We start from the raw sequence: 27671 nt of genomic DNA on the forward strand, positions 1-27671 counted from the left end.
ATCTAACTACTGCTGAACCCTAGAAATTCTTTTTTTCTCGTTCTTTTATTTCAAAGCCTAATTAAGATTAAAACCATTATTCTTAAGTGAGCTGGCTAAGACAACAGGTTTAAAAAAAGGTGTTGCAATAATAAATTCAAACAGACAAACAGGCTGAGAAAGTGGTAACTTGCCATCAACCACAAACCACAGAAATCTCGGTCTCACGGTGGAGAGGATAGAGGAGGTCCGAAGGTTACAAACATGGCTGTGTATTTGATTTAGTTGCATTTGGAGTTGATTTACTCAGTGAAGTTGTCTTAAAGTTTATACTGTGCATCCACGGTTTGGGTGTGCCTCAATGGTGCACAGGATGTAGGGAAATGCCAAAAGAGACACTGAAAACAAATGTTGAGGCATGACGGAAGCCACGTGCATAAGCAAGTTACCCCACGTGTCCTTGTACATTTTGGATGAGCATGTACTTCAGATGAGCAGGAATACCTGTAATTTACCATTTCAGAAACACTGACCGGGGCCACACCATCAGTTACTACCTTCAGATTTGTTTGCAGAAAATGTATATACAATGTACACTTAATTTTAGCTGTTCATAACCAAGGCCTCTAATGATGTCGGACTACATAATGAAGTCAGTCAGTGGAGGTGGGATATTTGGAAAGACGCCAAGAGTCCTGGGATCATCGGGCCTCAGAATCCTCCCCTCATAACTGATTTTAGTCTCTCCTGCCAAATGGCTTCCTGTAGACTGGGGATGTAACTGAAGTTAATTGCGTAACGCATACGATGCACATTTGTCTGCCTTGTCTGAATACCTTTATACTTTACGTGCATTTTGAATATACAATACAACACAAAACTTTTGCTTGAAACATTGTGTTTTTTACTTAAAAGGATCTTAAAACTTCCTACACCACTGGTAATAAAGGATGAAACTGAAAACAACTCATATAGAAACTCAAGCCACAGGCATGTCTGGCATTGTTAAATGTTCTTCCTGTTCAGTTGAGCAATACAGCATGTGGATGCAATACATTCATGTGACTCCACCCAAATTGACTTTGAATTAGTATTTTTATCTGCTTCCACCCACTGTCCTGTGATCTGTCCCTTGTGCATGTTAGCACTTGTAATATAGTTCCATTTATCAGCTTTATTCTTCACATATGTTCTGCTCTTACAAAAAGCCTCTCTTAGTTACACTAGCAATTATTTGGAAGAATTAAATCTAAACATACCAACTGGACACTGTCTCTAATTTCTCCAGAATTAAAACCAAATTATATAGTACCTTACTTTTTTTCTAGAAAACATTTGGGAAATTATTTGTTGATTAGACCTGTAATTCATGGAATTACTCTGAATAATTATATTCCCTCCTTCAACTAACTTGTATTTCTTCGGTGCTTTTTTACTGTATTCACTAATTTACCATTTTGCTGCAAATTCAATAACCAGTTGGGGAAAGCAAAAATATATATTTTATTGAACTCTAAAGGACAAGTGGAGGGTTTTTAACAAAATAAAAGTCATGTACATATATTGTCATACAAGCATCAATGACAACTATTCTTGGCCGAGAAACAGATGGAACATGAATGGCTATAATCCACACACACAAATAAAAACACTCCAACTTAAGTCACCTTGAAGAATCAACACTGGCCAGAAGACTAAAATCAGAGGCAGAACACATTTATAAAGACAGATCTGAGTCATAAGGCATGCCTGCCATGAAATACAGAAACTGATTGGTTGATGTAGGAAACCCATGCACAAAACCCCTCCTCACAGATAAACTATTTTGCAAACTGCAAGTGGTTAGCCGTCATTGGCCCCCTTTCATTAGCTGGCGTGTGGTCTCTCATATGTCAAGAGGGTAAAATAAGCCACAGCATAGATGTGGCTGGAAGTCATTCTTAAATCAGCACCCGTGATACTCGCATATAATGCAATATGTTAGATACTATTTTCTTTGACCACAACCAAAATCGCAAAGGAAGTTCAGAAATCAGGCAACAGGGTGACTCAAAAGATCAGTCTATCACATGAGCTGTGACTATCTACAAGGAAAAGGTCACTTTAGTAAAACTATTTTCAAGTAATTTCAGTTAGTAGAAAGAGGAAGCGATGTCTTTGCTGAAAAGTCACTAACCAAAGAAAACAAACATGACAAGGCTTATTACTTTAGCTTTTAGATACAAAAAAAAAAAAAACCTTAAGATTATTTTTCCAAAATCCTTATTATCTAATAAAGGCAATGGTGATGGCAATGACAAGAGAAAATATCACAGCAAAATAACACAGTACTGTATAAGAAATAGAGAAGTGAGGCTACATAGTTTGATGGCAGTAATGTTGAACACGGCACACTGAAAAATATTGTGGAACGTTTGGCTAAATCTAAGCCTTTGTGAGAACAGTTAAGTGTAACTAGCACAAAAATATAAGAAACAAAGAGACTCAAGAATAAAGACATAATAAGGTTTTAAAGTGCTCTAAATGACATGCACACTGTTCTTTCATAAAAGTCATATGGCTAAGAAGGCACAATTGTTTCTTGCATTTAAGTATAACATTTGTGTTAATTGCAGAATATGTGAATGTTTGGTTGCAATAAAAGTAATGAATCTCCTTTGGTTATTGATTCAAAGCTGCCGATGCATTTTAGCTCAGTAACACCTGCACAGCTGTAAGATGGGCAAATGAAAACAATGAATAAAAAAAAGAAAAGAAAAAAAAACATAAAACAACAAATGAACAAGTGAACTTTCCCTGTGTGCCACCAGGCTTACTTTGTTGAATTGAAATTATGAATGTTCCCTTTTGCTGGGGGGTTAAAAGAAGACCCTAATACCCTCTGAATATCGGTAGTCAACTGACAATCATAAAGCCTCCAGTGAGAAGTAATACATATTTTGGACTTGATTTTACCCCAATTAAGATGTATAACACATGAAGCATTACACGCTTTCCTGGGAAAGTACATGAAAAACAAAGTTCGAAGCACTTTACTGGTCTGAAGTAAACTGGAAAGTGAGCAATTAAATTATGGCCACGGACACTGACAACTCCTCCAAAATTTGACCACTGAGTAAGACGACAATCATTGCAGATGGTGAATTAAAGAGGTCAAGCAGGTTCAGCCAGTGCACTGTATAGACAAGGACTAGGAGGGAGATGTTGAGGCATGTTCAGTAGCCTGATGACAATCACTTTATCTACTCTTTAAAATCCGACTCAGTGGTTTTATGGTTAATTCACCAAGATGACTATGATGGAGCCATTAAGAAATATAAAAACAAAAAGTAATCTCACCTCTTGTATAAGTCCATGCAATACGAGTCAAGAGGTATCAACATTTTTCACGTGGTAACTCTTCAACAGCACTTCAACAACTACATATGTGTAGTTAAATTTCCATGTTTAACCACTGAAACACATGAATCAAGACGCACAGGAAGAACTCTCATATTGATTCAGATCACACATTTCCAGTTCTGCAGCATGTTTAAAGTGGCTGAGAGTGTGGCACTGTGGTTCATTATCCAGTCTATGGTGCAACATAATCTGGGTTGAATGCAGGCTGGTTATGGTAGTCTGTGTGTGCGGGCGGAGCGTTGGGCTGTGGCTGGACGGGAGGCTGTATAGGGTACGCTGGCTGGCCGGGGCTGAACGCAGCCTGGCTGTAAGGCATCTGTTTGGGAGGGTAGGCGGGACCGGCTGGACACAGAAAGAAAACATGGTAAGAGGATGAAAGGGTTGAAAATGCTTAGACAGTAACCACAACTTCAGTTTTGTCAAGCAGAGTAACCATAAATGGATCATTTACTATTTCACAAAATCCGGACATGACACAAGTGTATACCGGCAGCAGTTATACCACCTCCGCTTCCGATTGCAGCCATTTTGAAGCTCCCAAATTGTATTTTCACTGTAATGTGTCATTACCTTATGTTAAAGGGTGCTTTTCTATGGCATGCTGTGTGTTTCTAAAATAACACTATGCAATCATCAACTTTGTGTAATGATAATGTTACTCCTAAAAGACTTTCATCCCTGTCAGTTCCCCACAGCTCTGTGTGAGAAACACAGCCCTCTTAAAGTCGTGTATGAAGTACACAGACAGCTCTTATATATAAACGATTATAATAGATAATATTATAGACGGAGACATTGTGTTCCAGAATGTAAGATTCTGCCCGTTAGCCTAGCAGCTAAATCACCCTCTGAAGAAGAGTTGTTTTGGGTGGAGGACAACACATTTTACCAATCAAGAGTTTCAATGTGTAATTCCACAGATGCATTCAGGTTGAAGAAGACTTTGCATTAAAACAGATATTAATTCATTTGTCCATTTTGCTCGATTTGCCCGTTTGCTTGATGAAAAATGTTCACCTTCATTCTCATTTTCAATGGCTACTTTTTATTTTTGTGTTTTTAACCACGTTTTTGCTCTCAATATTAATACTGGTGGTCAAGTTGTCCTTGATTGGACAACAAGCTTTTATCCCCATGACACCTGTAATATTTTCACCCTTTGTAACACTCACTGGCTTCCTGATATGTTGGAGGTGGTCCTGGTGTGAACAGTTGTCCCGAGTAAGGCATCGTGGGCATGGGCTGAGCTCCGTAGCCCTGAGGCATGGGCTGGGTTCCATATCCTGGCTGCATTGGTATGGGCTGGTAGGGCGAATACTGGGCCCCCTGGTAGGAATGAGGCTGACTGGGCATTGAAGTCGACTGCTGGGGGTACGGCTGAGGAGAAGTGGTGACCACTGTTGTGTGGGTGGTTGTTGCTACCACAGCTGAAGCCAAAAACACAACACAGAAAGAGATGAGAAATACATTTAATATGGACTAGCTAGGCTTTTTTTTACCACCACTGTTAGGGAGAGCATGTTACTTATTAATTGACACAAATGTAGATAAATACAGAACCAAGCCCTCACCCTTACGGGGAAACTGAAATTGAAAGACGGCAAAAAAAACCTGAGGGAAGACAGATGTGTGCGTGTGCGTGTGTGCGCGTGTGTGGGCATGTCACTCCACCACCATTGTGGGAGTGGGGGAGGCATCATGACCACTTCCTGTAAATGACGTGGGAAGATCTTAAGTTTTCCCTACTGTGGTTGTCATGGAAACAATGAGTCACACGAGGTGGAGCTCTTGCATTCCTGGATGTGATCCCAACATGCATCAGCCCGAGTCAGGGAATCCAAATTCTTGCTTGTGATTTTGCCTACTGCTGCTCTCTGCCAGAGCCTAGTCTACGCATTGGCACAACCTGCGCAAGTGGGCTGAAAGAACCAAACTGACAGGAAGTGCAAGAGTGGGTATTATTACCAACAATGTACGTGCTTGAGTGCCAACACAAACACTCACACACTCACACAACTCGAGTGCTTTTTTCCACTGTGGGGAATTTTTAAGAGAATCATTTAAAGAAGTGAATCAAAGGGTGAACATAAGTGCTATCTAGTTTAATAACTGTGAATAGAAATCTGGCAGCAGGAATAATGGGTTAAGGGCAAGAAGGACTAAAGAGACATAAACTGCAACGAAATCTACCCTGTTGTAACGGAGAGAGCAGTGGACAGAGGCTGTCTGTCACTGATTACAAAGAGCTCAGAAAAAGGCATGGAAATATCACATGGTATACTTACTGCGAGTGGTCAAAGAGTCATCAACTAGACTGACAATATCAAACACTCAGCCCAATACATATTTGCATCTGTCTGTGTTTTTCCTTCCAACATGCTGGTCTTGACCAAGCACAGGGGATCCCATTCAAGACCCGCCACAGATTCAATCTAAAGTGGCTTGTACGAGCGATCTAAGAGAATCTGTAATTTTCTCTCTCTCGTATTTTCTTTTAGATACAAGTGAAATTCACAAGTAGTCCAGACCTGTCGTACTAATCCTGTACGGACAGTCTGCCTTTCTTCAAAGGAGGAAAACACGCTCATTTGACCTGAAATCATAGCGCCTTAATCTGACTGAATTTGGACTTTAAATATGATTCCAATATTAACTAAAATAAAACATAACTTAGACAGACTTGATGCAAAATTTATATTCTGTTCATCAAATTAACATGTTGTGCAATGTCATCCTCTATTGAACCTGCCTATAATATTTGTTATTTGTATTTCATATGAAGTGCGATCTCTTTATCTCTGTTACAGTATGCCACTGATCTGATGACATGTCGTGGATAAGAGTACTAATAGTTTCTTACTGTTTTGGGTAATCTAACACCTCCAAGGAAATTGCTAAACTTGTCATGTTTTTGTCTCCTGATTTCCGAAAGCAGGACTTGGAGCTCCGCAGTGTGAAGTACTTCTTTTTACTCTTTGGTAATATTTTTGTGACAGAAACACAGGGGATGGAACGGGTCGACTCCTATGGGAATTTAAAGGACACTGGTTATGTAAATGATGACAACCCCTCATGAGCGGGTGACATTCATCAGGTTGAAACACGCGATCTACAAAAACTTTGTCCAGTTAAGGGGGTTTGGTGAATCTGACTTGGACTCCTACTCTGACACCTCACAGAAAGTAGTGAGGTTTAGGATACTAAAAATGTTCACGCATGAGGGTCACTGTCTTAGTTCATTACTCAACCTCTTAGTAGTGAAAGAAATTTGGTAGACCGAGACAAAATGAAGACTTGAACTCTAGATCAGCATGTGATGTAGATGAAACTGTGAAAGGCAGAAGCCTGGTTGCAAACCATGTGAGTGTTTCTAACGTCATAAAACTAAGCCCACTTCCTGGAGATGTTCAACTAACCTGTCTGATTCTGACGTCTTGTCTCAAAAACGAAAGAGTCTTGTGGGAACACGATAGCTGTTCTAAAGCAGGAGTGGTCACAGCCAAGAAGCAGTTAAAGCTTAATGTCTGCTGCTCAGACGCCACACCTAAACACCTCCACATAGGACAACAAGGACACTAACCAAAATTCTGGTGGAAAATTAAAATAGAGACTGTCTGAAGTACCCATGTCAGAGACAGCAGACAAGCACACCACAGCTCATGTTTACACCTCTAAAACTGTTTACGATGATTCTAATGATGATTCTAATGAAAACTATATAAAGATGGGTGTTACTGTAATTTAAGAGATGTAAATATAGCCGTATATAGTACTTACAGATTAATATAAGTTGTATTATCATTTAAAGGATAGGGATAGTGACAACAAATTCCATGAAAAGACTAAAGCCAACAATGTGTTAGTTCTCCTCTCAAAACTTTCCAACTTCCCCACCCTGTCTGTGGCATTCAGCCACAAGCCCACTGGCCTTTACTGTAGATATAATCCTTTCAAAAAACAAACAAACTGGTAAGACATGTATATTTCTATTTTTAAAAAAGTCAAATAATTTCTTCAAATAGCTGGGCACTGTAGTTTTAAGGAAATTGTTTTTAAACAGGAGTAAATTGTAAATTTTTGGGGGACTATTTTCAGACGTGGTTTGGTGCACTAGTGAGTATTTATGACAGAAGGACAGTGTATGTGGGATCATTTCAAAATAAACTACAGAACCCATGTTCATTGTAACAAAAGAACATGTCACTCTGTGAATGTTGTTTATTAATGTGTTATGTGTCTGGCAACACAGGCAACAATTTTTAGTAGGATCAATTCATTGCTGGTTTTGGTCTTTTCATGGGATTTGTTGACAAAATACAGACTATCACCAGACTATCCTTTAATAAAGACAATCTGATCAGAACTTTAAAGACCCATAAACCCTGCTTTTTAAGCATCGTAAAGCTGGCGTTTACATTTACAGAACATTTATTCAATCATATCTATGCTCTTACTCATAGCATTGCAAATATACAGGCCCTGACTCGTAACACAGCAGAAAAAAGCATTCAAGTTTGGTCTGAATTCAAACAACAACCCTCTCTGACGACTACACTGCAACATTAACCTGTGGGATACACTGCTCACCACAAAAGCCAAGTGAAACTTTGCACAGCATATCAAATGATGACAAACACAAATATCAAATGAAGAATTTCACCGCGCTGAACTTAAATGAATGAAGTACTTCTTTGTAACTGATATCAGTGCCACGTATCCTTTGCATATCATTGTGATTTTGGAAGCATTAGCTCATTTGTACTCCATTTCCTGTAGTCTGCGTTGTTATTAAGACCAAGCAACTGCAGTAATGAAAGTCATGCGGTGGGTGGGCCAACAGTCCTGAAATGATGAGTCCCCTCATGTTCTGCTTTGCAAACTAGACAGACAAACACTCCAACACACTGGAAACCAAGAGTTTGACTTCTTTTAAACAGAGGAAAACAATCAGACAGTACATGCATATGTAGGTAGAGAAGGTCTCAACAGCCAGACAGCAACTCAAAAACATGTTGCTTGTGTGCAGGAAACCTGCACATGAGCAGCGACATGTTGCAGAGGCAGCAGCACATGGCTACAAGCTGTCAATATATGACTTACTGCTTTAGCTATTAACTACCTGTTTACATAATTATGTTTTGGTACCTGGGTCATTTGTCACTCTTTGTCTGACAAAGCACCAGCTAATGAGGATATCTCCATCCAAACGACTGAACGTGTGTCTGTGGATCATATCTCTATGAGTCAGGAGGTGACAATAGTGATAAAATCTTCTAGCATCTGTAATTTTATATTGTGATATCAAGGTATATCTTTTAATAGTGACGTTCTGGTAAATCAATCGGAAAACTGGATGAAATAAATAGATGTTTGTTTTGTGGTATTCCAGTAAATTAGATGCCTTTCAGATCAAGTTACTTCCTTACATTTCCCCTATACATCTTCTATATAAGTTTATTTTTAGCTTAAACACCTGCTCCTATTTGTGTTAACTTGCTGATTAGGTAGATCCAGGATGTAGACTTAACAGGATTTGGCTAAACTTTGGTAAACAATACAACCGGAGATAGTGAAAGGATAGATACAGTATCAACTGTATGATAAAATCTATAACGGTAGACAACATTTATATCATCTTCTGGTTTATATTGTCATTTCTCATAACCCCATGAATGATAAGTAACTCATGCCACCTTATTATTAAAAAAGCTGAACTACCCCTTCAAGATCTTTTTTGTAACCCGGTAGTTACTTTAGCAGCAACATTGGACTGCACCAAAATTACATCTTTCTTAAATCCCTCTACAGAAGTGGAATACGTTTCATCATAAGTGGAAATTTGAGGGGATTTCTGGTGTTTACAATATGGCTACTAAACAGTAAGACTATTGAGAAAAATTCCAAACAAAATGAGGCATCAGTGCCTAACTGATACAAAAATGTTTGTGTAGACCTATGTACCAAAAAAAAAAAAAAAAAATCAGACCACTAACCATTCTGAGCTTCTGAAACATTGGCTATTGTAAATTTCAAGGTAGCTGAACTCTTGGCCAAAGAGCTGCCAGTTCTAAATCTAAAAGCATCATCAACAGCCACAGTCAGCAAAATTGTTTATGAAGGGGTACTTACGTCGTGGCTTGCAGCACGCCTTGTACAGGCAGCAGCAGGGACAGACACAGCAGCAGATGAAGATGAGCACGATGACGACAAGAAAACTTATACTCAGGACGATGGGCAAGGGGTTGATATGATGGTAAGTACTAGAAAAAGTACTAAAGGAAAACAAAGACAAAATGAATTAATTAAAAATATTTATGTTGCCATTCGTGTGTATAGAATAATATAACAGCTGAATGATGTCAATCCTACATCAGGCACATAAGCTACAAAAGCTGGTATTTTATGAATCCGTAAGTGAAAGTCTTTTGTTGCAAGTTTTAGCTGGTTCACACTGTTGCTTCATGCTGGTGGTCGTGCACAGGAAGACACTACTTCCTGTTTCTTTACTCTAAGTTTTGTGAATAATGGGCTGCAACCACATCTCTACTGTGATTACACGGGAAAAAGGAGAGAGAACACACACAACAATGTGAACTGAAGTAAGAGGCAACTCCTCAACTAGTACAGAGTAAAACAGAAGAGAATACCAATCATCTTGCTCATCCTCAGTAAGCTCCAGGTATTTTCTTTCACAGCAGTATCTGTTCTGGCAGGAACCACAGCAATATCTCGGGAAGCAATATTGCGATGAAATGTAGGTGTTGGTTATATCTGTGTAGGACTTACAGTAATTGTCCTCTGCTGTAACAGAGCAGAGATAAAAAAGCAGAGACAGGCAGGAAAAGTGAAACATGAAAAGTGATTTAATTCAGAGACAGGTAAAATAGGAGTAGCGCACACATATCCCTGAACCCACTTACAAAAAAGGCATCACTGGTAATTCTGGAATATATTATCTTGTCTAAGACACTCTAATAAAGCTGAAACAATTAACGGATTTGTTGATGGATAGAAAATTAGTTTTAAAATTGACTAATTGTTTCAATAATTTTTCAAGCAAAAATGCTAAATATTCTTTACTTCCATCTCCTCCAATGTGAGGATTTGCTGCTTTTCTTAATAATATATGTTAATGACCTGAATATCTTGGAGTTTTGGACTGTTGTTTGGACAAAAAAAAAAAGACAAATATGTTGCTGGGCTCTGTTCAGTTATAATGTGCATTTATACTCAGCTCAACACCCACAAAATAACTAAATCATACATATGTCTTTGTTGAAACTGTTTTAGAGAAGCGTTGGTTCACCTTTATGGTAATTTGCAGTAATTTGTAGTTAGTGGTGCCGTTTAACTGCATTGCATTATACAGAGAGGTCACTTTGTTCACCCTTATATACACTCAGTCGCCAGTTTATATGGTACACCTATCTAAAATCAATTTTAAAAAAAATCTAAGCTACATTCGTGAAGATTATAATGTTGTTGTAATGTTGTAATGTAATGTTTTAGACACGTTTAGAGAGGTGCTGATTCAGCTTTATGGTTATTTCGGGGGCTGTAGTTTGAGGTGCTGTTGAATTATGTTGCGTGCTCGTGTTCTGTCCAACCACATTTATATCAACGAAGGTGGAGTACATAACAGAGACACCTCTCAATACAATACCATACAAGTCAACACTAATTACGATTTAAATAACATTTGAACATTATACCTTTCATGAGGGCAGTGTTTATTTCATGGCTACATTATACTGTATAGACAACGGATTTTTAAATGGAAATTCTTAAGACAGCCTTATTTTTATTTAAAATGATCAGAGTATAGTGGACTAAAGCTACAAGAATAGACATTAAATACCCAAGCACTGGGTAGGGTGGGTAGTCAGCTGACTCCCTAAACGTTAAATTGGTCAGTGTGTATTTTGGTGTTTACTTTCTCGACCAATGTTGACCAACAAATACTACAAATAAAGAGACCGGATTCAGTTGATTTCCCATTAGTCTGTTGAGACAAAGTAATGTTAAAATAATAATAACCCGGCTCTCAGTGGCCGACCTAACGTCACTGACATCGCCCTGAGTTTAGCCCGGTTTGTATCTAACCCTACATGTCGACCCGAGCTAACTGTTAAAATACGCGGTTCACAAAACAACGCCTAAAAGAATGTGAGAAACGATGTGAATAGGCCAGTTTACAGTTTCAAAATCAAACTCACCAGATACAGAAGGGGCCAGAGCCACACATAAAACCAAGACAACAACACTGCACAGGCCGGACGCCATGGCTACCTCGAGATTCCCGGATTCAGGGCAGAAAATGGGAATATACTCCGACTGCTAGTAAAAGGAAGTCTGGTCTGATATGTTCGGATGGTCCGCTGCTGTCATTACCCGATTTGCGTCACGCATGCGCGAGCATTTTCGCACATGCGTAGAGCAAATCGAGTTTCCGGTGTTATGGCGGGGTCTGTTACGCCGTTTTTATGTTTTTCCCCTAACCCTAACGTTGTACCCTTATGACCCTTGTCCTAATCCTTACCACCGAAGGGGACGCTGTAATGGGAGGGCAAGACTATCTTGACACACGGATCGGGCAACCATAGCTGCAAAGTTCGTCTACACTATCTGTAGACACTAATATTTAGAAAAATCTACCTCCATACTTGTCCCTCTTGCTCCTCACCTACTTTCTCCACAAGTTTTCACATCTCATTTCCTTTTCTCTCCTTCATTCTTTTCCTCCCTATCTCTTTCATTCCTCCATTTCTACTCTCTTCTTCACTCATCAAATCCAGACTTCTTCAGTCCTCTTCTCACCCGTTCTCCACTCCTCTCTTCCTGGTTCTTTATTACATGTTTTCCTCCTCTCTGCTCTTAACTTTAGCTTTTCACTCCCTTCTCACTCCACTCATCATCTCTTATTCTATTCCTGCTTCCTCTCCTGGTCTTGCACCCCTGCCACATAAAAGTAAGACACTCGAGTTTGGATTAAAAAAAAAAAAACCTGAAAAGATTTTTTAAAAAGAAAAAAAAAGTTAAATAATCAAGTCTATACATTATAAGATTTCGTAGTATGTTAAATTTATCTGTATCTGGATTGGTTGCTGTTTTCAGTCTGAGAAGGCTATTCTGGTATATTAAAACAAACTACAACATGCCTCATCAAGCTACAGGTAAACTCTTACAGCAAACAGTGCCAATGCTTAAAGAGATCTGTAGAGGGCAGCAAAACACCATGGCTGTCCATGCAAAGGAAGTAACTTTGTGCCAAGGTCTGCAGGACACAAGACTCCATAAACACATTCAGATGTCACAGAAATTGATTTTATAAATCAATTATGCAGACTAAGTTATTTGCTCCTTTCTTTGAGAAGACAATTTAGCATTTTTTTCAATTAGGAAGCCAAGTTTATTGATCTGTTATTTATGTGTTTGTTTGCTACAGTTGCTAAATATAAGCTTTGCTTATATTTGCCTATTGCCTGTGAATTGAGGTCATTTTGGTCAGGAGTGAGTGGTGCTGTTCGGTTATACTTAGTGAAGTTAAATTTTTTTGTATCCGATATTTATATGTAAGTGTTAATGCATTCTGAATATAATTTCAAATTTGACTAAAATGTTTGAGACACACAGGTTGGAAATCAACACTGTGCCTCAAGTGGATACCTCCTTTATAATTAGTTTTCAAATGGTCTTCAGCAATTACCCATGCAAACACACACACATATACATAGATTATGTTTTCTCATCTATCCAGCAGACTTAACATACAGTCACTCAACACACATGTATACATCTATGTTCAAGAACCTGTTCAGGGTCGATGTCTCCTTTTCAACACCAGAGGTCACAAGTGTGCAGAAGATCTCTACTCCAGGGCATCAAGTAATCTTTTCAAGTCCTCATCTAAAGTAAGAATTCATGTAGATAGATCCATTCAAAGACACTAGATTGTGATAAAAGTTGGACATATGACAATTGAAGAAGATCTTGTGAACCCCAACTGTACAGGACCCTCCTGTACAGAACAGATTTAAGGTATTTGACTTGAGTAGGCTACTTTTATGTTGTATATGCATGCTATTTCTACTCTACATCATTTGAGAGTTAAATATTATATACATTTTACTCCACCACATTTAAAGCTTTAGTTACTTTGAAGATTTAGATGTATTCAAAATTTAATTAACAATTAAAACATGGCATATTATCATAGCTTGAGCTACCCAGCAATAAAGTAGTTAAAATTAGCTTCACCTTTACCAATGGTAACATTTAAGTGATGCTTACACATTGATAATTACTAACCAATAAGAAGGTATAGGTAAACTTTACTTAAGTATTTATCTTGTGCAATCAGTGTATATATATATATATATATACTGAAGACATATTTAAGTGTGTATAAACAGCTTCTAGCTTATCCCGTGAGGACAGACTATTTCATATTATTATAGTGTTCTTTACTATATTGTCATTCATCATCTGCTTATACAGCAGCATCCACTAACGGGAGGAGTTATAGTTGTCAATAAGTGTATTATTAAACACGTTAGCTAAATCTGTTTACAACTTCATTACAGTCTATTGTAAACCATTTATTACGTATCACGAGGGAGAACGGGGGGGGGGTACTTTTTAAGTGGTACTACTACTTTTACTTCAGTGCTTCTTCCACCTCTGCATATTAAATAAATCATTCACAAACTTAGATTGGGGAAGAGTGTTTGATCACGTGCATAACTCGTATGGCAGCCTGGCATGTCTTGTGACGTAAACGAATAAGATCTCGCGGGACTTCCGTCTGGTATCGTCCATAGTGTTGCTCTTATAAGCGCAAACACGTCCTCGTCCTTTTCGTTCGTCCTCAGTGCAGGATAACGAAGCGCTCATCACCTTCACCGCCTCACAACAAGCATCACAGTATCTGTGCTACTGTTTTCCTGTAAACTACACGACTGATAAAGAGGATTAGACCTTAAAGTTTGCAGTTTTGTAGAGGTAAGTTCTGATTTTCTGCATCGTTTCCTGTTCTGGTTGTAATTTCTGAGCTAATGCTAGCAGCCTAGCCAATGTGAAGACCGGTCAACCGGCTAGAATCACGAGCAGCTGGGCAAAGACTCAGCTTGTCTTAGATTAGGTTTTCCCAAAACGCTTTAACTGTGATATATCATTTTATTAATAATGTTATTTAACGTCAAAGACAGTCAAGTCGTGACTCTTGCTCCCAGAAAGTGTAATAACCGCTAAATCTGTTGACAGTCAAGGCCAACTCAATCGGCTTATGAGCACTTGCAAACTAAACGTGGCTAATATTGTCGAGCTTTTAATAACAGTAGCTCCTGGGTTGCGTCAAAGTCCTCATTTTTATTCCATCGGTAAAATTACACACGTTATTGTTAAAAGGATATTTGATAAGGTCACACACAATCGTTCAGGATACAGTTTTTAGTGTGACACAACTGGAGATTCTCTGTTGCACAAGACTCGTGGGTTGACTCATTAGAAGAAAAACTCAACACTCAGTGTGATTTTTAAAATTACCATCAAAATAAGTCGTTTAGGTAGGCTGTTGACCATTTTGAAAATAAAATTAGTCACAATTATATAAACACATTTTTTTTCTCTTTTACTGGCTGTTGTCCTTTTTCCCGAGAACTTGAAGTGGAAAAAAGTACGGGAGTGATTACTCTGTCGAGGAATGTGTAAATCTGACTCCAGCTGGGGGTAGGGTTAGCAGGGATAGACGTAAACTATGTACTTTTCGGTTTTACGCAACCAAACTTAATTGTTAAACGCGTATTACTGTGTCACGATGAGACCTCTGTTGCTATAAGCACAACAGTTGATCCAGTCAAAGAAATACACTTGTAAAGTGATGGTTTCGTCGGAAGAAATGTTTCATGAATGTAAGGAACAAAGATGTAGAGCTGCAAGGATTAGTCGATTAATTGGTCAGCCGATCAGTAGAAAATTAATGACAACTAGTTTGATAATGTACTAATCGTTTTAAAAGATTTTCAAGTAAAATAAATTATCTTTCCACTTTCTTCATTTGAGAGCTCACTGAGAACAATTTCTCTACCATTGCATTTCAACAGTTGCATACCTTACATAGAAGGGAAATGACACATTTAATTAAATGTGTGTATTACTGTGTCGAAATGACACTGAAACTATTAGAATGGATTGTTTGCATTTCAGGTAAAAAGGGCAAAAACATTACCACCTTTGTATTTTTGGGTGTACTGTACCTTTAAGACGACAGCCTGCAAAACAGCTCTTTGCTGCACATAGAAAGAAGTACCTAACTGTCCACAGCACATGTTTCAATGAAGTCTCAACTGTCTTCTTCAGATCTCTGGACAATCATCATCACAACTGCTGATTATGGATGTGATTGTGCGTCGATGTCCGTTCCTGACTCGTGTGCCCCAGGCCTTCTTCCAGCAGCCTAAAAAATCTCTGGTAGTGTACGCCCAGCGATGCCCTATCATGATGGAGCTAGCCTCAAAGCCCATGGCCCCTTCAATGGTACGGGCCCTTTGTTCATCCTCCTCCCACCAGAAGACTGAGGACACCATGTCTGCTGTTGAAGGTAGGGGTGATGAACTTTTTAACCTGAATATCTAAATTTACACTGTATCGCCATTACATGAAGTGAAATATCCAAGTTGACTTAAAGACTAAATTATTGCTACATATGATATTGTTTTGGGGTTTTAAGAATTGATATACCTGAGGTCTAAAACTCCTTTTGTCCACTTGCAGGACCCAAACAAGAAGTGGAGACCAAGCTGCCTGCTGGTCACCCTATCCCACCCTCAGGCCAGGCGGTGGCTTCAAAATGCCCTTTCCTGGCTGCTGAGATGGGCCAGAAGAACAGCAGTGTGGTCCGTCAGGTCAGCATGGAGTTCCAAGAGGATGTTCAGGAAGTCCGCACTGTCCAGAAGGGTAAGGGTCGTTTAGAAATTGACCAGCCTATGCTTTTTTTTTTTTGCCCATTATTTTGTACAGAATTTAATGCTATTGTTTTTTCCTCCTTTGGCCCTTATCAGAAGTGCCCCCTGCCCAGTTGAAGAAACCGTCCTTGGCCAGTACCTCTAAGGGAAGCGGAGGGGAGCCAGCTAATCTAATGAGGACCCTCCTGAAACAGCGACCTAAAATGGTCTCCCACTTGCTGCAGGACAACTTGCCAGGCAGTAGTAAGTTTTATTTTGGTGCTCTGGCAACATATTCAAATGGAAAATTATTGAGATAGAACTGCCACTCTCTCAAACTGTGATCCTACTTGCAACGACTTCACCTTTATTCTGATATTAAGTGGTAATTTAAATATTTTTGAATAAGATGAACTGAAATGATTTCAGGTTAGAAATTGCTTCATCCATCAACATGCAAGAAGTGTTGAGCCATATTAAGCAAGCTTTGTCTTCCTCTTCTGACAGTGTCCCGCTTCCATTATGATGACTTTTTTGAGAAGAAGATAGAAGAGAAGAAGAGTGACCACACGTACCGCGTGTTTAAGACAGTGAATCGCCTGGCCAACGAGTTCCCCATGGCCGACGACTTCACAGGCTCTCTAGCAGAAAAGAGGGAGGTGTCCGTGTGGTGCAGCAACGACTACCTAGGCATGAGTCGACACCCTCGGGTCGTGCAGTCCATCATGTGAGTATTGAAGGGGCTGTTTGTGTGCGTGGCGTAGGAACAAATACATTTGATTCAGTCCCTTGGGTTCAGATGCGTTGACGAATAAATATTTTTCTTGCATGTTCACTTTCTCCGATTACTTTTTACCTTTCGTCCCACTGGGAGTGCAGAGTTCAGACAGAAAGAAACTGAGAAAGGAAGAGACGGCACGTAATAATTAAATACAACCTGACACCTAGTCTTTTGTTTGTGTGGGTGTAGAGTGTTAGTTGGCCATAAATTACACCTAAACCTCATGGGCCCTGTGTTTTTCTTCATTTCCTTGCGGCGTGTTTGAGCTTGCCCAGATCTGTGTAGCAGTAACACCTTCAACCAAGGTGTCAGTTACTACTCAGCAGCTTTAATTATTGAAAATTTTCCATTTATTGTAGTCTTACCCTCTCTTAAACTTACATCTGGCATTCAAATGTTTACCATTTTTTCTGTGGGACCTCAGAAAAACAGACAAGGTAAAACTAAATTTGTCCTCTGTTTCCAGGGATACTTTACGAAAACATGGGTCAGGGGCAGGAGGCACCAGGAACATTTCTGGGACCAGTAAATTCCACGTGGAACTGGAACAAGAAATGGCTGACCTCCACAAGAAGGACGCTGCACTGCTTTTCACCTCATGCTTTGTGGCCAATGATTCCACCCTCTTCACCCTAGCCAAGATGCTGCCTGGTATACAAAAGAGTTCTATACATTTACTGTACAATACATTTAACACTAAAGTATATTTTATAGTTAGGCATTTAGTCACTTTAACGTTATTTTTTAACATTTCTTATTCTCACCTGTCTCTCCACTCTGAACTATTTTAGGTTGTGAGATCTACTCTGATGCAGGAAATCACGCCTCAATGATCCAGGGTATCAGGAACAGTGGTGCTAAGAAATTCATTTTCCGCCACAATGACGTGGCCCATCTCCGAGAGCTGCTGCAGAAGGGAGACCCCACCAAACCGAAGATCGTGGCTTTTGAGACCGTCCATTCAATGGATGGTTAGTATAGGATGGTCACCCATCCGTTCATCATTGTTGTGATCAAAATGTCTGGAATCACTGATGTGGCAGTTGTGAGGAATGGGGATTTACTGGTTGGTTTGCAGTGTTTTACCACATGTATTCCTGGAAAGTTGCACTTGCACAAATCCCAGCATTTGATCAAATTGAGCTATTTGAATGTTGTCTAGCAAACGAAGCATAGGTTATTGGTGCAAGGCCAGAGTAAAATGACCAAGTTTGTGCTTGCACTTTTCTCTCTGTAACACAGGTGCTGTGTGTCCACTGGAGGAGATGTGCGATGTTGCCCACGAGTTTGGGGCCATCACCTTCGTCGATGAGGTTCACGCTGTGGGCCTCTATGGCGCCAGAGGAGGGGGCATCGGAGACAGGGATGGTGTTATGCACAAGATGGATATCATCTCAGGGACACTAGGTCAGCATGAAATCCCTACTCACTACTGTTCAATATTATATGAGCTATTTTGACTTTCAAGCCAGACTTAAATGTTCTTGAACCATTACTACTTCTATCACTGAACTGATCTTTTCATTTTTATTTTGTTGTATTCTTTATTTATTAAACAAAAAACTGCTCTCAGAAATTAGGAATCTGGTTGTTGTCTGATTTGTTGTTATACTCAGGATCAGGCCTCAGCTGTGTCACAAATACGCCAGTGGGCTTAAAGAAGCTGGGGCAGCTCTGTTGTTGCTAGGAGACTCTGGGCTCTTGTTGCGCTCTTATTGAATTACGCTCTGTGTGTGTCGCTGTCAAGCTGAAGGGACAATTATTTCTAACTCGGAGCTCTACAGCTCTTGTACTCCTGCAGCTGCCATTTCAGAAAGATCTAGTTTGAGATTAGCGTGGGAAGATTTTGCATAGACCTCTAAAGGGACTTTTTAAACAAGAATCTTGGTTTAAGGGATCCAAAATGATGTCTCTGGTGCTGTTGCATCAAATAATATGAGAGGATAACCATCTGTATGTCATGTCCTCTTCCAGGCAAGGCTTTCGGTTGTGTGGGCGGCTACATTGCAAGTACTTCTGCCTTGGTGGACACAGTGCGTTCCTACGCTGCCGGTTTCATCTTCACCACCTCTCTGCCACCGATGCTGTTAGCTGGAGCCAGGCAGTCCATCCAGGTTCTCAAAGGGGAAGAGGGTCGCACACTGAGACGTAAACACCAGCGCAACGTCAAGCTGCTCAGACAGATGTTGATGGACTCGGGGCTGCCTGTGGTGCACTGCCCCAGCCACATCATCCCCCTCCGGGTAATTTATGGCCTACTGCCATTCAAACAGACACAGTGATACACACAGCCACATTACAACTAAAACCTAACTAAGAGGTTCTTAGTCTGTCTCCCCAATGGCTCCTTCCTAATCATCATGTGTGTCTTATGTTGTTTTTAGGTGTCAGACGCAGAGAAAAATACTGAGGTTTGTGACATCATGATGAGTCGCCACAACATCTACGTACAGGCCATTAACTACCCCACCGTTGCCAGGGGAGAAGAGCTCCTGCGTATCGCTCCAACACCCCACCACACCCCTGAGATGATGAAATACTTTGTTGGTAAGATGATGTAATTGTCCTGTTGATGTGACAGTGCATTCATTGAAATTGTAATTTAACCCTGTCGGACCAAGTATTTAAACTTATTTGATCAAACAGCTCAAGGTGGTTAAACTATGGACTGATTTTAATCAGTATACATGTCATAATTACCTCATGCTTTCACTGTTCTTTGAAAGATTAAAGTCAAACTCCTGACCTCCCCTCTGCTCTGTTTTCCCTCTTCAGAGAGGCTGGTGCACACATGGAAGGAGGTGGGCCTGGAGCTGAAGCCCCACTCCTCAGCAGAGTGTACCTTCTGTCAGCAGCCGCTGCACTTCGAGCTGATGAGCGAACGAGAAAAGTCTTACTTCAGCGGCCTCAGCCACCCTATCTCAGCCTGTGCATAACACTACCCATCACTGCAGGCTCGAGACGGCACATACACACACCCATTCCCCTGTCACTGTCATGGAATGTATTAATTATCTTTGATAAGTCCTTGTACACATTATTTAAAATCTTCTATGTTCAGATGTTCTATATGCTCCAAATAAAATATTGGATGGAAAGTAAGTCTGTGTTCGTGTGGTATTTTTTTTTTTTTTCAAAATTTAAGAAGCAAACAATAGTCTCGCAGATTTCATAAGGAACCATGAAAAAGAAGGGAAATGCATCGCAAATGAAATGCATGTAAAGTGTATATATTCAGACTTTCATTAAGCACTTTAGATTATTTTTGTGTGCACCAGTTTTCCTATGGAAGGCCATCTAAGGCTACATAGATGATGTGCTTACATTCTCTGAACTGGGCTAATGATGCCATGACTGAATCCTATCACAAGAAGGTAGAAAAGTGACATAATTACGTTATTACACTTCTGATACTGACAAGAAGTCCACCTAGTTTTGTAAGGCTACAAAAATGGGTCACCACAATTGGATTGGCTCAAAAGATGAAAAGGCTGAACCGTTGTAGTGCTGATGGTGGCATTAGTAACCTTATTATTTTGATCCACTGGCCTACTTGTGTTTTTTAGGACATTGAAAAAGATTGTTTTCCTGTTTGGCACTGACGAAACACCTTAAGGAAGCAATAGCAACTCTGCTATTTAGAACATAAAACATTTTCTCCTCATAAAATGCAACAGATTGTACATTGTCCTATTTTATCGGGTGACCTTTTGCACTGAGGCAGACCTGCTAACCCACTGTCCTGTAATTTCAGATGGGGATGACACAAATGTAGCTATGACACCTGAGATGACCTAGATCCACAAAATAAAGGAGGGCGCAATGGTCACAACAGCGCAAGCACACATCCTCCAGATCCACCTGAGAAGACATCACAGATGGCTCATGTTTACTGTTGACTGTGGTTACAGGGACATGAACACCAGGCCAGCATCACTTTCAGGCACATAGACAAGCAAATGTGATTGTTTGGATCACCCTTTTATCAGCTCGTATTGATCCAAAGTTACTGTAATTTAATCACAATCTTGCACAGTGTCCAGGTGTTGTAAAAGCCACTGTTGCCTCATAAGAGACAGAACTAAAATGAAAATGGAAGTGAGAAAATATTTTTAGCTGTTGCAAAGAATTGATGTTGCCACTGGTTTATGCAAGTAAGGATACTTCCTCTTTTGAGTTGACTCTTCATTAAACTATGAACTGTCTGTAACATCAACACACATTTATAAGATTTCATATCATGGTATACGTACGTTTAAGATTGATATTAGTCCTCAACTGTTCAATATATTAAAGATTTTAATATATTAACTTTAATGAAGCAGTGGGTTTTCATGCATTCTTACCAGAGAAATCAAAACATACTTCATGTGATGAGCAGCCAAATACTGATCATGATTGAATTGTGTTTGTCTCTATTTCTACTTGAGCTATCAGAGGAGATCATTAGCATAAATAGGGTATCAGTTCTGCTGTAACCTCATCCTGTGGTTACAGATGTTTGCCCTCTTCTTCACTGTGTCTGCTTAAGAATATCTGCGGTGCAACTTTGCAATAAACAGTTTGGTTCTCTACATTGAGAGGAGAGAGCTTTTAGAGCAGGAGACACTAGAACATTCTGGTTCTCTACATGGAATTTTGTGCAACTTTACATTATGTGAGTATATGATTATAGTATTGATAGTAATGTACTTTGTAATTTGTGTTAATATCGTAGCCGATCCGCTCATGTTGCTGTTGTAATTTTGAATTGTAGCAGTATTAGTATTACTATTGTAGAAGGATTAGGAGTGTGTAGGGTAAAGTAGCACTAACACAGTATCTTCTGGCTAATTGACTCCTCAGCTATTTTTATACCCTCAACTACGTGACTCACACCCCCCCAACCCCACCCCCTCTACACGCACGCACGCACAAACACACACACACACACACACACACACACACACACACACACAGATAGATACACAAAAATAAACTCATGTGTACAAATGCCTGTATTCCAAGATTCAACTGTTTTAGTTGTCATATGCACATATATATATATATATATATATATATATATATATATAATAATAATATTATATTATTATGTTATTAAAATTATTATTAGAAAAAAAAATGTATTACAAGGCCTATCCTAATCCTACAGCTCTGGTTCTGCACTTTGGCCTACAAGTCCTGAATCCCCACTTAAATTAGCAAAAACACTTCAAACAAGAAGTGGAGGGGAAAAAATGCTCCCTCATTTGGCGTCAATGATGGCGGCGGACAGAATTATCTTGCATGTCTGTCTACAGCACATGATTCCCCATATATTTTCAGGCGCATCAAATCAGTCAGTCACATCTTGTTGCCTGTTTGAAACCACAATTACAATCAACTAATTTATATGTATTCTTCCTTTATTGTGTGTATTCTGTTCATGTCCACACGAACAGTGCATGAACTTGATTGAACTTATTTTCCCACAGCATAATATCACTAATAGGAAATCTCAGACCCTGACCCTTGGTGAGTGTGTGGTGTTCCAGTACACTGTGCACTCTGTTCTGTCCGTCACTAATCTGAGTGTCGTCTCAGTCACTGTTTGATGTTGTCGTCATTGTTTCATTATAGTTCATTTAATTGATCTGTGATGTTAGGGCATCTTTGTCACTGTTGTGTATGGTTTATTGACTCATTAAACTGACCAGCATTTTTGTGCTTTTGTGAGATTTGTTTACTTCGTGTGTGATATCCCTGACCCCACCAGCTAGCTCTATGTGCTTCACCCTTATCCACCATTTCCATGACTACTGATTCCTGCATGGCTGCCAAACTCTCAGGGTCCAGACAAAAGCAAAGAGCAATGAAACTTGCAGCAGGCTCACAGCTGAGGTTAGAAAGTGTCAGATACTTCTAACATTCAATGGTTTGGCTTATCTGCCTGGTAACAACGCTGAATCGCACTTTGGAAACACCACAGTGGGAAACCAGACGTCCATTCACCCAAAAGGACATTCATTATGGTTATAGGAGATATTAAGGATCTGTGACCAAGCTAATTCAACATTTTTTGAGAAATAGTTACAGTTCCTGCTCTGCAACAGTTGTTGCAGAGCAGGAACTGGCCGCTGGTTGAACCAGCGGTAGTGCAATAGACAAAAACAGCATTTTAAAAGGATGACTGTGCTTATCACAGTTGTTCTTTAACTGAGTTGCTAACTAAAGAAGTGTCAACCTCCCTGGCTACGGATAAATCAACCACTCAGCTCGACTGATTGAAAGCTTATGTCTGTCAGAGCTTAACCGCTTTCAGAAAACTCACTTCCTCATTACACAGGGAGCAAAGAGGTACATAGAGACAAACAGGTAATTAACTGGTTAAACAGCCCACTGCATGTCTAAAACATGGATATGCAGATATGTTTTAGTGCACACACACACATGATTACACAGTATTTTTTACTTGTTCATATCCTTGGCATCATGTGTGTGCGTGTGACTGTCTTGTAGAGTATGAAGCTGATTAAAACGGCATTCGATTTCAAAGTTGTAATCATTCCTGTGTTTCCACGGATAGGTCCTCACTGCAGCTGGGTTTTGAAAACAATAGGTCCCTTATTAGGACTGCAATGTCATCTTTCAAAATGAAGTTTCTTTGAAATGTAACATGATCATTTCATAACTCTGTGTTCACCTGGCTCTCAAAGAATTAGAGTAGATACAGGTTGTTACTTTATTGGGGTCAGGTAGTATCATTTCTGCTTTCAATGATTCAAAGAAAGACTTACATTGCATTATCAAAATGGCTGTGGCTGCTGTCTTGATATAATTTTAGCTGAAGGCGTAATGAAAATGTTTTTTTCTTTCCAATCTCATGCTTTGGTTGTCTTTGGCACTGACCTCATTTATCTGCCTTACTGAAGCCATCAGGGTCCAGATAACTGGAGGTCCTTGGGGCCTCTAGGAATGCTACCATGTGACTGTTTCACTGTTTCAGCTGAAAGGTGAGGAGTGCATGTGTCTGCATGACTTGCGTGCTGTCATATGCACATAGAAAGCTGCCTTGAGTATACATTGGGTCTGTGGGCTATGTCATTACTGGGACAAAATTTGTAGAATTAATGTGTTTGCTGTGCAGCAGCTCTTATACTGTGTATTGCATTAATGTCAGTGGAGGCCTATTCAGTTACATTGTATTTATAACTTACTGCCTGTACACTTCAATCAAATGTTTGAATGCTCAATATTGCACACTGATCAATTATAGCAAATCATAATTCAGGACCTGTATATAGAAGCTATAAACTCCATTTATGCTTAAAGTACTCATTATTGCACACTGATTAAGAGTATGTAAGCTGATTTTGATGACATGCATAGTGTGAGTTATTACAAGTAATATGATGCAGGGAAGAAAATGGAGGCCCAGTCAGTCCCATTGTATTTTTAACCCACTGACTGTGTACAGCACAGACTCCATTCTGATTTTAAAATGCTCACTTTTGCACTCTTATCAACTGTACATACGTCATTTTTAATGATCTGTCTTGTTTATGAGTGGTATGATACATTAAAGTCTTTCAGTCCCATTGTATTTATAACACAGTGCCTGTATACAGTACAAAATGATCACCTCTGCACACTGATCAGCCATGAATACGTTTTTTGATGACATGCACAGTTATGAGATATATACCTTTTTGTAGGCTATAAAATGCTAATGCTAAATTTTTTAAAGCTCCATTCACTCTCCTTGCATCTGTAACTCAGACAAAACATTACGGTCAATCCACTGTCTAACTATCACGTTCTCTAGTTTATTTTCATGTTTGAGCCTTTTTTAGTTGCACTTGTTATTTTGCCAGATAATTCGCTAAATAAATCGCTAGAAAGAAGGCAATAAAGTTGGCAACTTTATCATTAATCTCTGTCACTGACTCCTTTAGATCATACAGTCTAACACAGGCGACCCTGAGTCACACTGGAACACTTAATAATCCCTCCCTGTGTAAATGTATTGACATTGACCACCAAGGACAAGCGGTTATTGCACTGGCTATTCTCAATTACGTCTGTTGTGGAGAAAAAAAGATCACCATAGACACATCTGTTCTTGCAACACAGCAGCAGAGAATGACAAAAAAAAATCCCCAGAGAACCGTAATTAAGACTTCCCGTGTCAGTTAAAGAAACTAAAAAGACAAGTGAAGTGATTAACTATGGAATTCCCTCCAGGGTTTGACGCAGGTACAACACATGCACGTACTGTGGGTATTGATTCCTTGTGACTATTTTGTTGGATTCATGACAGTGTGAGCAGTTTTTTTTTGTATGCTTGATCACGTTTAGATTTTATACAAATTTTTCTTAAAAGTAAAAGTAAAAAATGCCGACTGTAACACCTCTTCTCACTGTATATTGATTCTTTAAGCTTTGTATCTTTTGCTCATTAATTACTTATTAAACAACTGATGCAAACTTTTTAAGGAAATACTGCTACCGTAAATACAGTCTTTGTTGGGTGCAATATACAGGAAACTACACAGATAAGCTTTGCTTGTTTACTGTGAATGGTATTATGACTGCAGAGGCTTCCTCTTCATGGAACACGAGATTAGAGAGGAATGAAACTACCCTGACAGGGTTGTATGTGGAAAGAAGGACAATTATCACTCTCACCAGTTTACTATGATAAGTGAAGGCTGCCATTATCTGTACAGCTTGTTAGGCCCTATGTGTTCCAATCTTCCAGCATTGAAAGCCTTCTTTAGAGCCTACAGCATGAAGCTGGATAAATAAAATAATGTTGTCTTCTGGGTTTTTAATTCTAAAGAAAAATAATTTGCTTTTGTTGATTATTGAGCAATTAAATCTCAAATTTCACATTTATCCATTGTAAGGTGTGCACTAACTTAAGTTAATGTAGCAATTACAATTAATTAGTTAGTAGCAGTTGAACATTATCTCTCTATTTTTCTCTATATTTAATACCAAATTCATATTTCTTGTCAGGAAACTTCTTGAAAAGTATTAGACAATTAATCATGAACCCAAATAATAAAGCGTAACAAATAGGTTTCACGGCTACATAAAAAAGTGTGAAACCTGTTGGATTTTGGATAAATCAGTTATAGAGTATGAGGAGTTTGAGGTCTAGGGTCAGGCTTGCCTTGTTACTCACTCACAGACACAGACATAGACTGGCCACTCTCCAGGTTCACCAGCTGGACATTCCTCTCCCTCTTTAGCCTTTCGTGCCCGCTGTCCTAGAGTTAGAAACACCTCCACAGACGGACAAGATCATGTTACAGATGAGGGCAAAATAGTGACAAATTTTATTTCTTGTCCATGTGCTGAACCTTATATACAAGCGATCTGTAGCACTAGTTATAATAGGTGGACAAATGTTTATGTTTAACCATTGATTTTTAAATGTGAACTTGAGTAATAGTTGGCCTTTGTTATTATACTTAGTGGTAGTAGTAGTAGTAGAAGTTGTTGTTGTAGTAATAAAAAATTTTCATATCTTTCCTGCTCGTTTCCTGCCAACATGTGTCGTCTGTTTCAACTTTTACACCAGTAAAACCTCAGGCAGACTTTGTCCACGCCTGTCTGAAGCCACACCAGGAACAAGGATGTGTAAAGGTAACAGAATTCCAGCGAAGGTCACTGTCTCCGTCACAGAGATTGTCCCATCATATTGCTGGTAACTTTTCAGCATTTTGCCTACAACTTCCTTCTCAGAGTCCTGCTGTTCATTTCCAGTCTGATTTATGTTTGTCAACAAGAGACAAGAGTAATTACTGACCCTTAAAACTATAAAACTTTTTTTTTTTTTTTTTTTTAACTCTTTGAAAAAAGAGGCAATGGAATTTGGCTTTACATTCTGAACTCTTAGTGGGTCATTTTTAAAGTCGAGACATTTCATCCATTGCACACAAGTAGTAAAGTGGTAAAACATTCAGTTTTGTGTTAGTCACTTTTTCAGTGAGAGAAAGAAAGAGCATTGTTGTATTTACAATGCGCATGTGTGTGACACTGAAGACTGAGTAAAGGATATCACTCACAGAAGCAGAGGCTTGGATGAGGTCATTCATTCCTTTTTCCTCCCGGCCGGCCAAGCAACACACGAGTCTTCCTTTTTTCTTTTTTTTTCTATTGTAGGGCTGCTGATAAAAAGCAGTCTTATTAAACAAATCTGTCACGCAACTTACACCACTACAGCGCATGCAGCAACATAGGAGGAGAGCATTATCATGAATGCATTAGACTGATTTCACGATCAGTAAATAGGCCTGCAACATTAGCTTTCAGGAGCATGGTTCTGGTGCACTGTGTGGTTAATGTGTGTTGTAATGAAAACTGTGCTCCGGGTGAGTCCTTTGATGAACATTCTGGGTGAGAAGACATCACAAATTGCAGCAGCATCATGACTTTGTTCCTGTGACTGCTTCTCCATGTTGCCAACTCATTTCTACACCATGCAGGTAAAAGGGTAGCAGGCAAATACATGAGGGAGACACTGACCCTTTGCTCTCACAAACAAGCAGGAACTACATGAAGTGGATAGTTGGTCCTTT

General features: G+C 39.4%; 2 protein-coding genes across 3 annotated transcripts; one reads left to right on the forward strand and one right to left on the reverse strand.

Annotated features, from left to right (window-relative positions):
• Positions 1-1458: 1458 nt before the first annotated feature.
• Positions 1459-11754, reverse strand: LOC111670192 (uncharacterized). 2 transcript variants are annotated; one of them, XM_087179440.1, is made up of 5 exons: positions 11598-11754; positions 10029-10182; positions 9511-9641; positions 4554-4808; positions 1459-3723 (listed from the first exon to the last, which is right to left on the reverse strand). In XM_087179440.1, exons 1-5 carry the CDS (start codon positions 11662-11664, stop codon positions 3554-3556), a joined length of 777 nt encoding a protein of 258 aa, XP_087035566.1. In that variant the 5' UTR covers positions 11665-11754; the 3' UTR covers positions 1459-3553. The 2 variants fall into 2 exon arrangements, with proteins under 2 accessions (XP_087035566.1, XP_023282580.1); XM_023426812.2 differs by having other exon boundaries at positions 9511-9653.
• Positions 11755-14222: 2468 nt separating this feature from the next.
• alas1 (aminolevulinate, delta-, synthase 1) lies at positions 14223-20205 on the forward strand. Its single transcript, XM_023426822.2, has 11 exons — positions 14223-14382; positions 15739-15979; positions 16153-16335; positions 16440-16586; positions 16830-17049; positions 17570-17754; positions 17895-18074; positions 18346-18510; positions 19078-19346; positions 19488-19650; positions 19879-20205. The coding sequence occupies exons 2-11, from the start codon at positions 15772-15774 to the stop codon at positions 20037-20039; spliced, it is 1881 nt and encodes a 626-aa protein (XP_023282590.1). The 5' UTR covers positions 14223-14382; positions 15739-15771; the 3' UTR covers positions 20040-20205.
• Positions 20206-27671: the final 7466 nt, after the last annotated feature.

The sequence above is a fragment of the Seriola lalandi genome, unplaced genomic scaffold, assembly GCF_002814215.2.
Source record: "Seriola lalandi dorsalis isolate HSWRI2012SDOR001 ecotype SW California unplaced genomic scaffold, Sedor1 jcf7180002054840, whole genome shotgun sequence".
Lineage (NCBI taxonomy): Eukaryota > Metazoa > Chordata > Actinopteri > Carangiformes > Carangidae > Seriola > Seriola lalandi.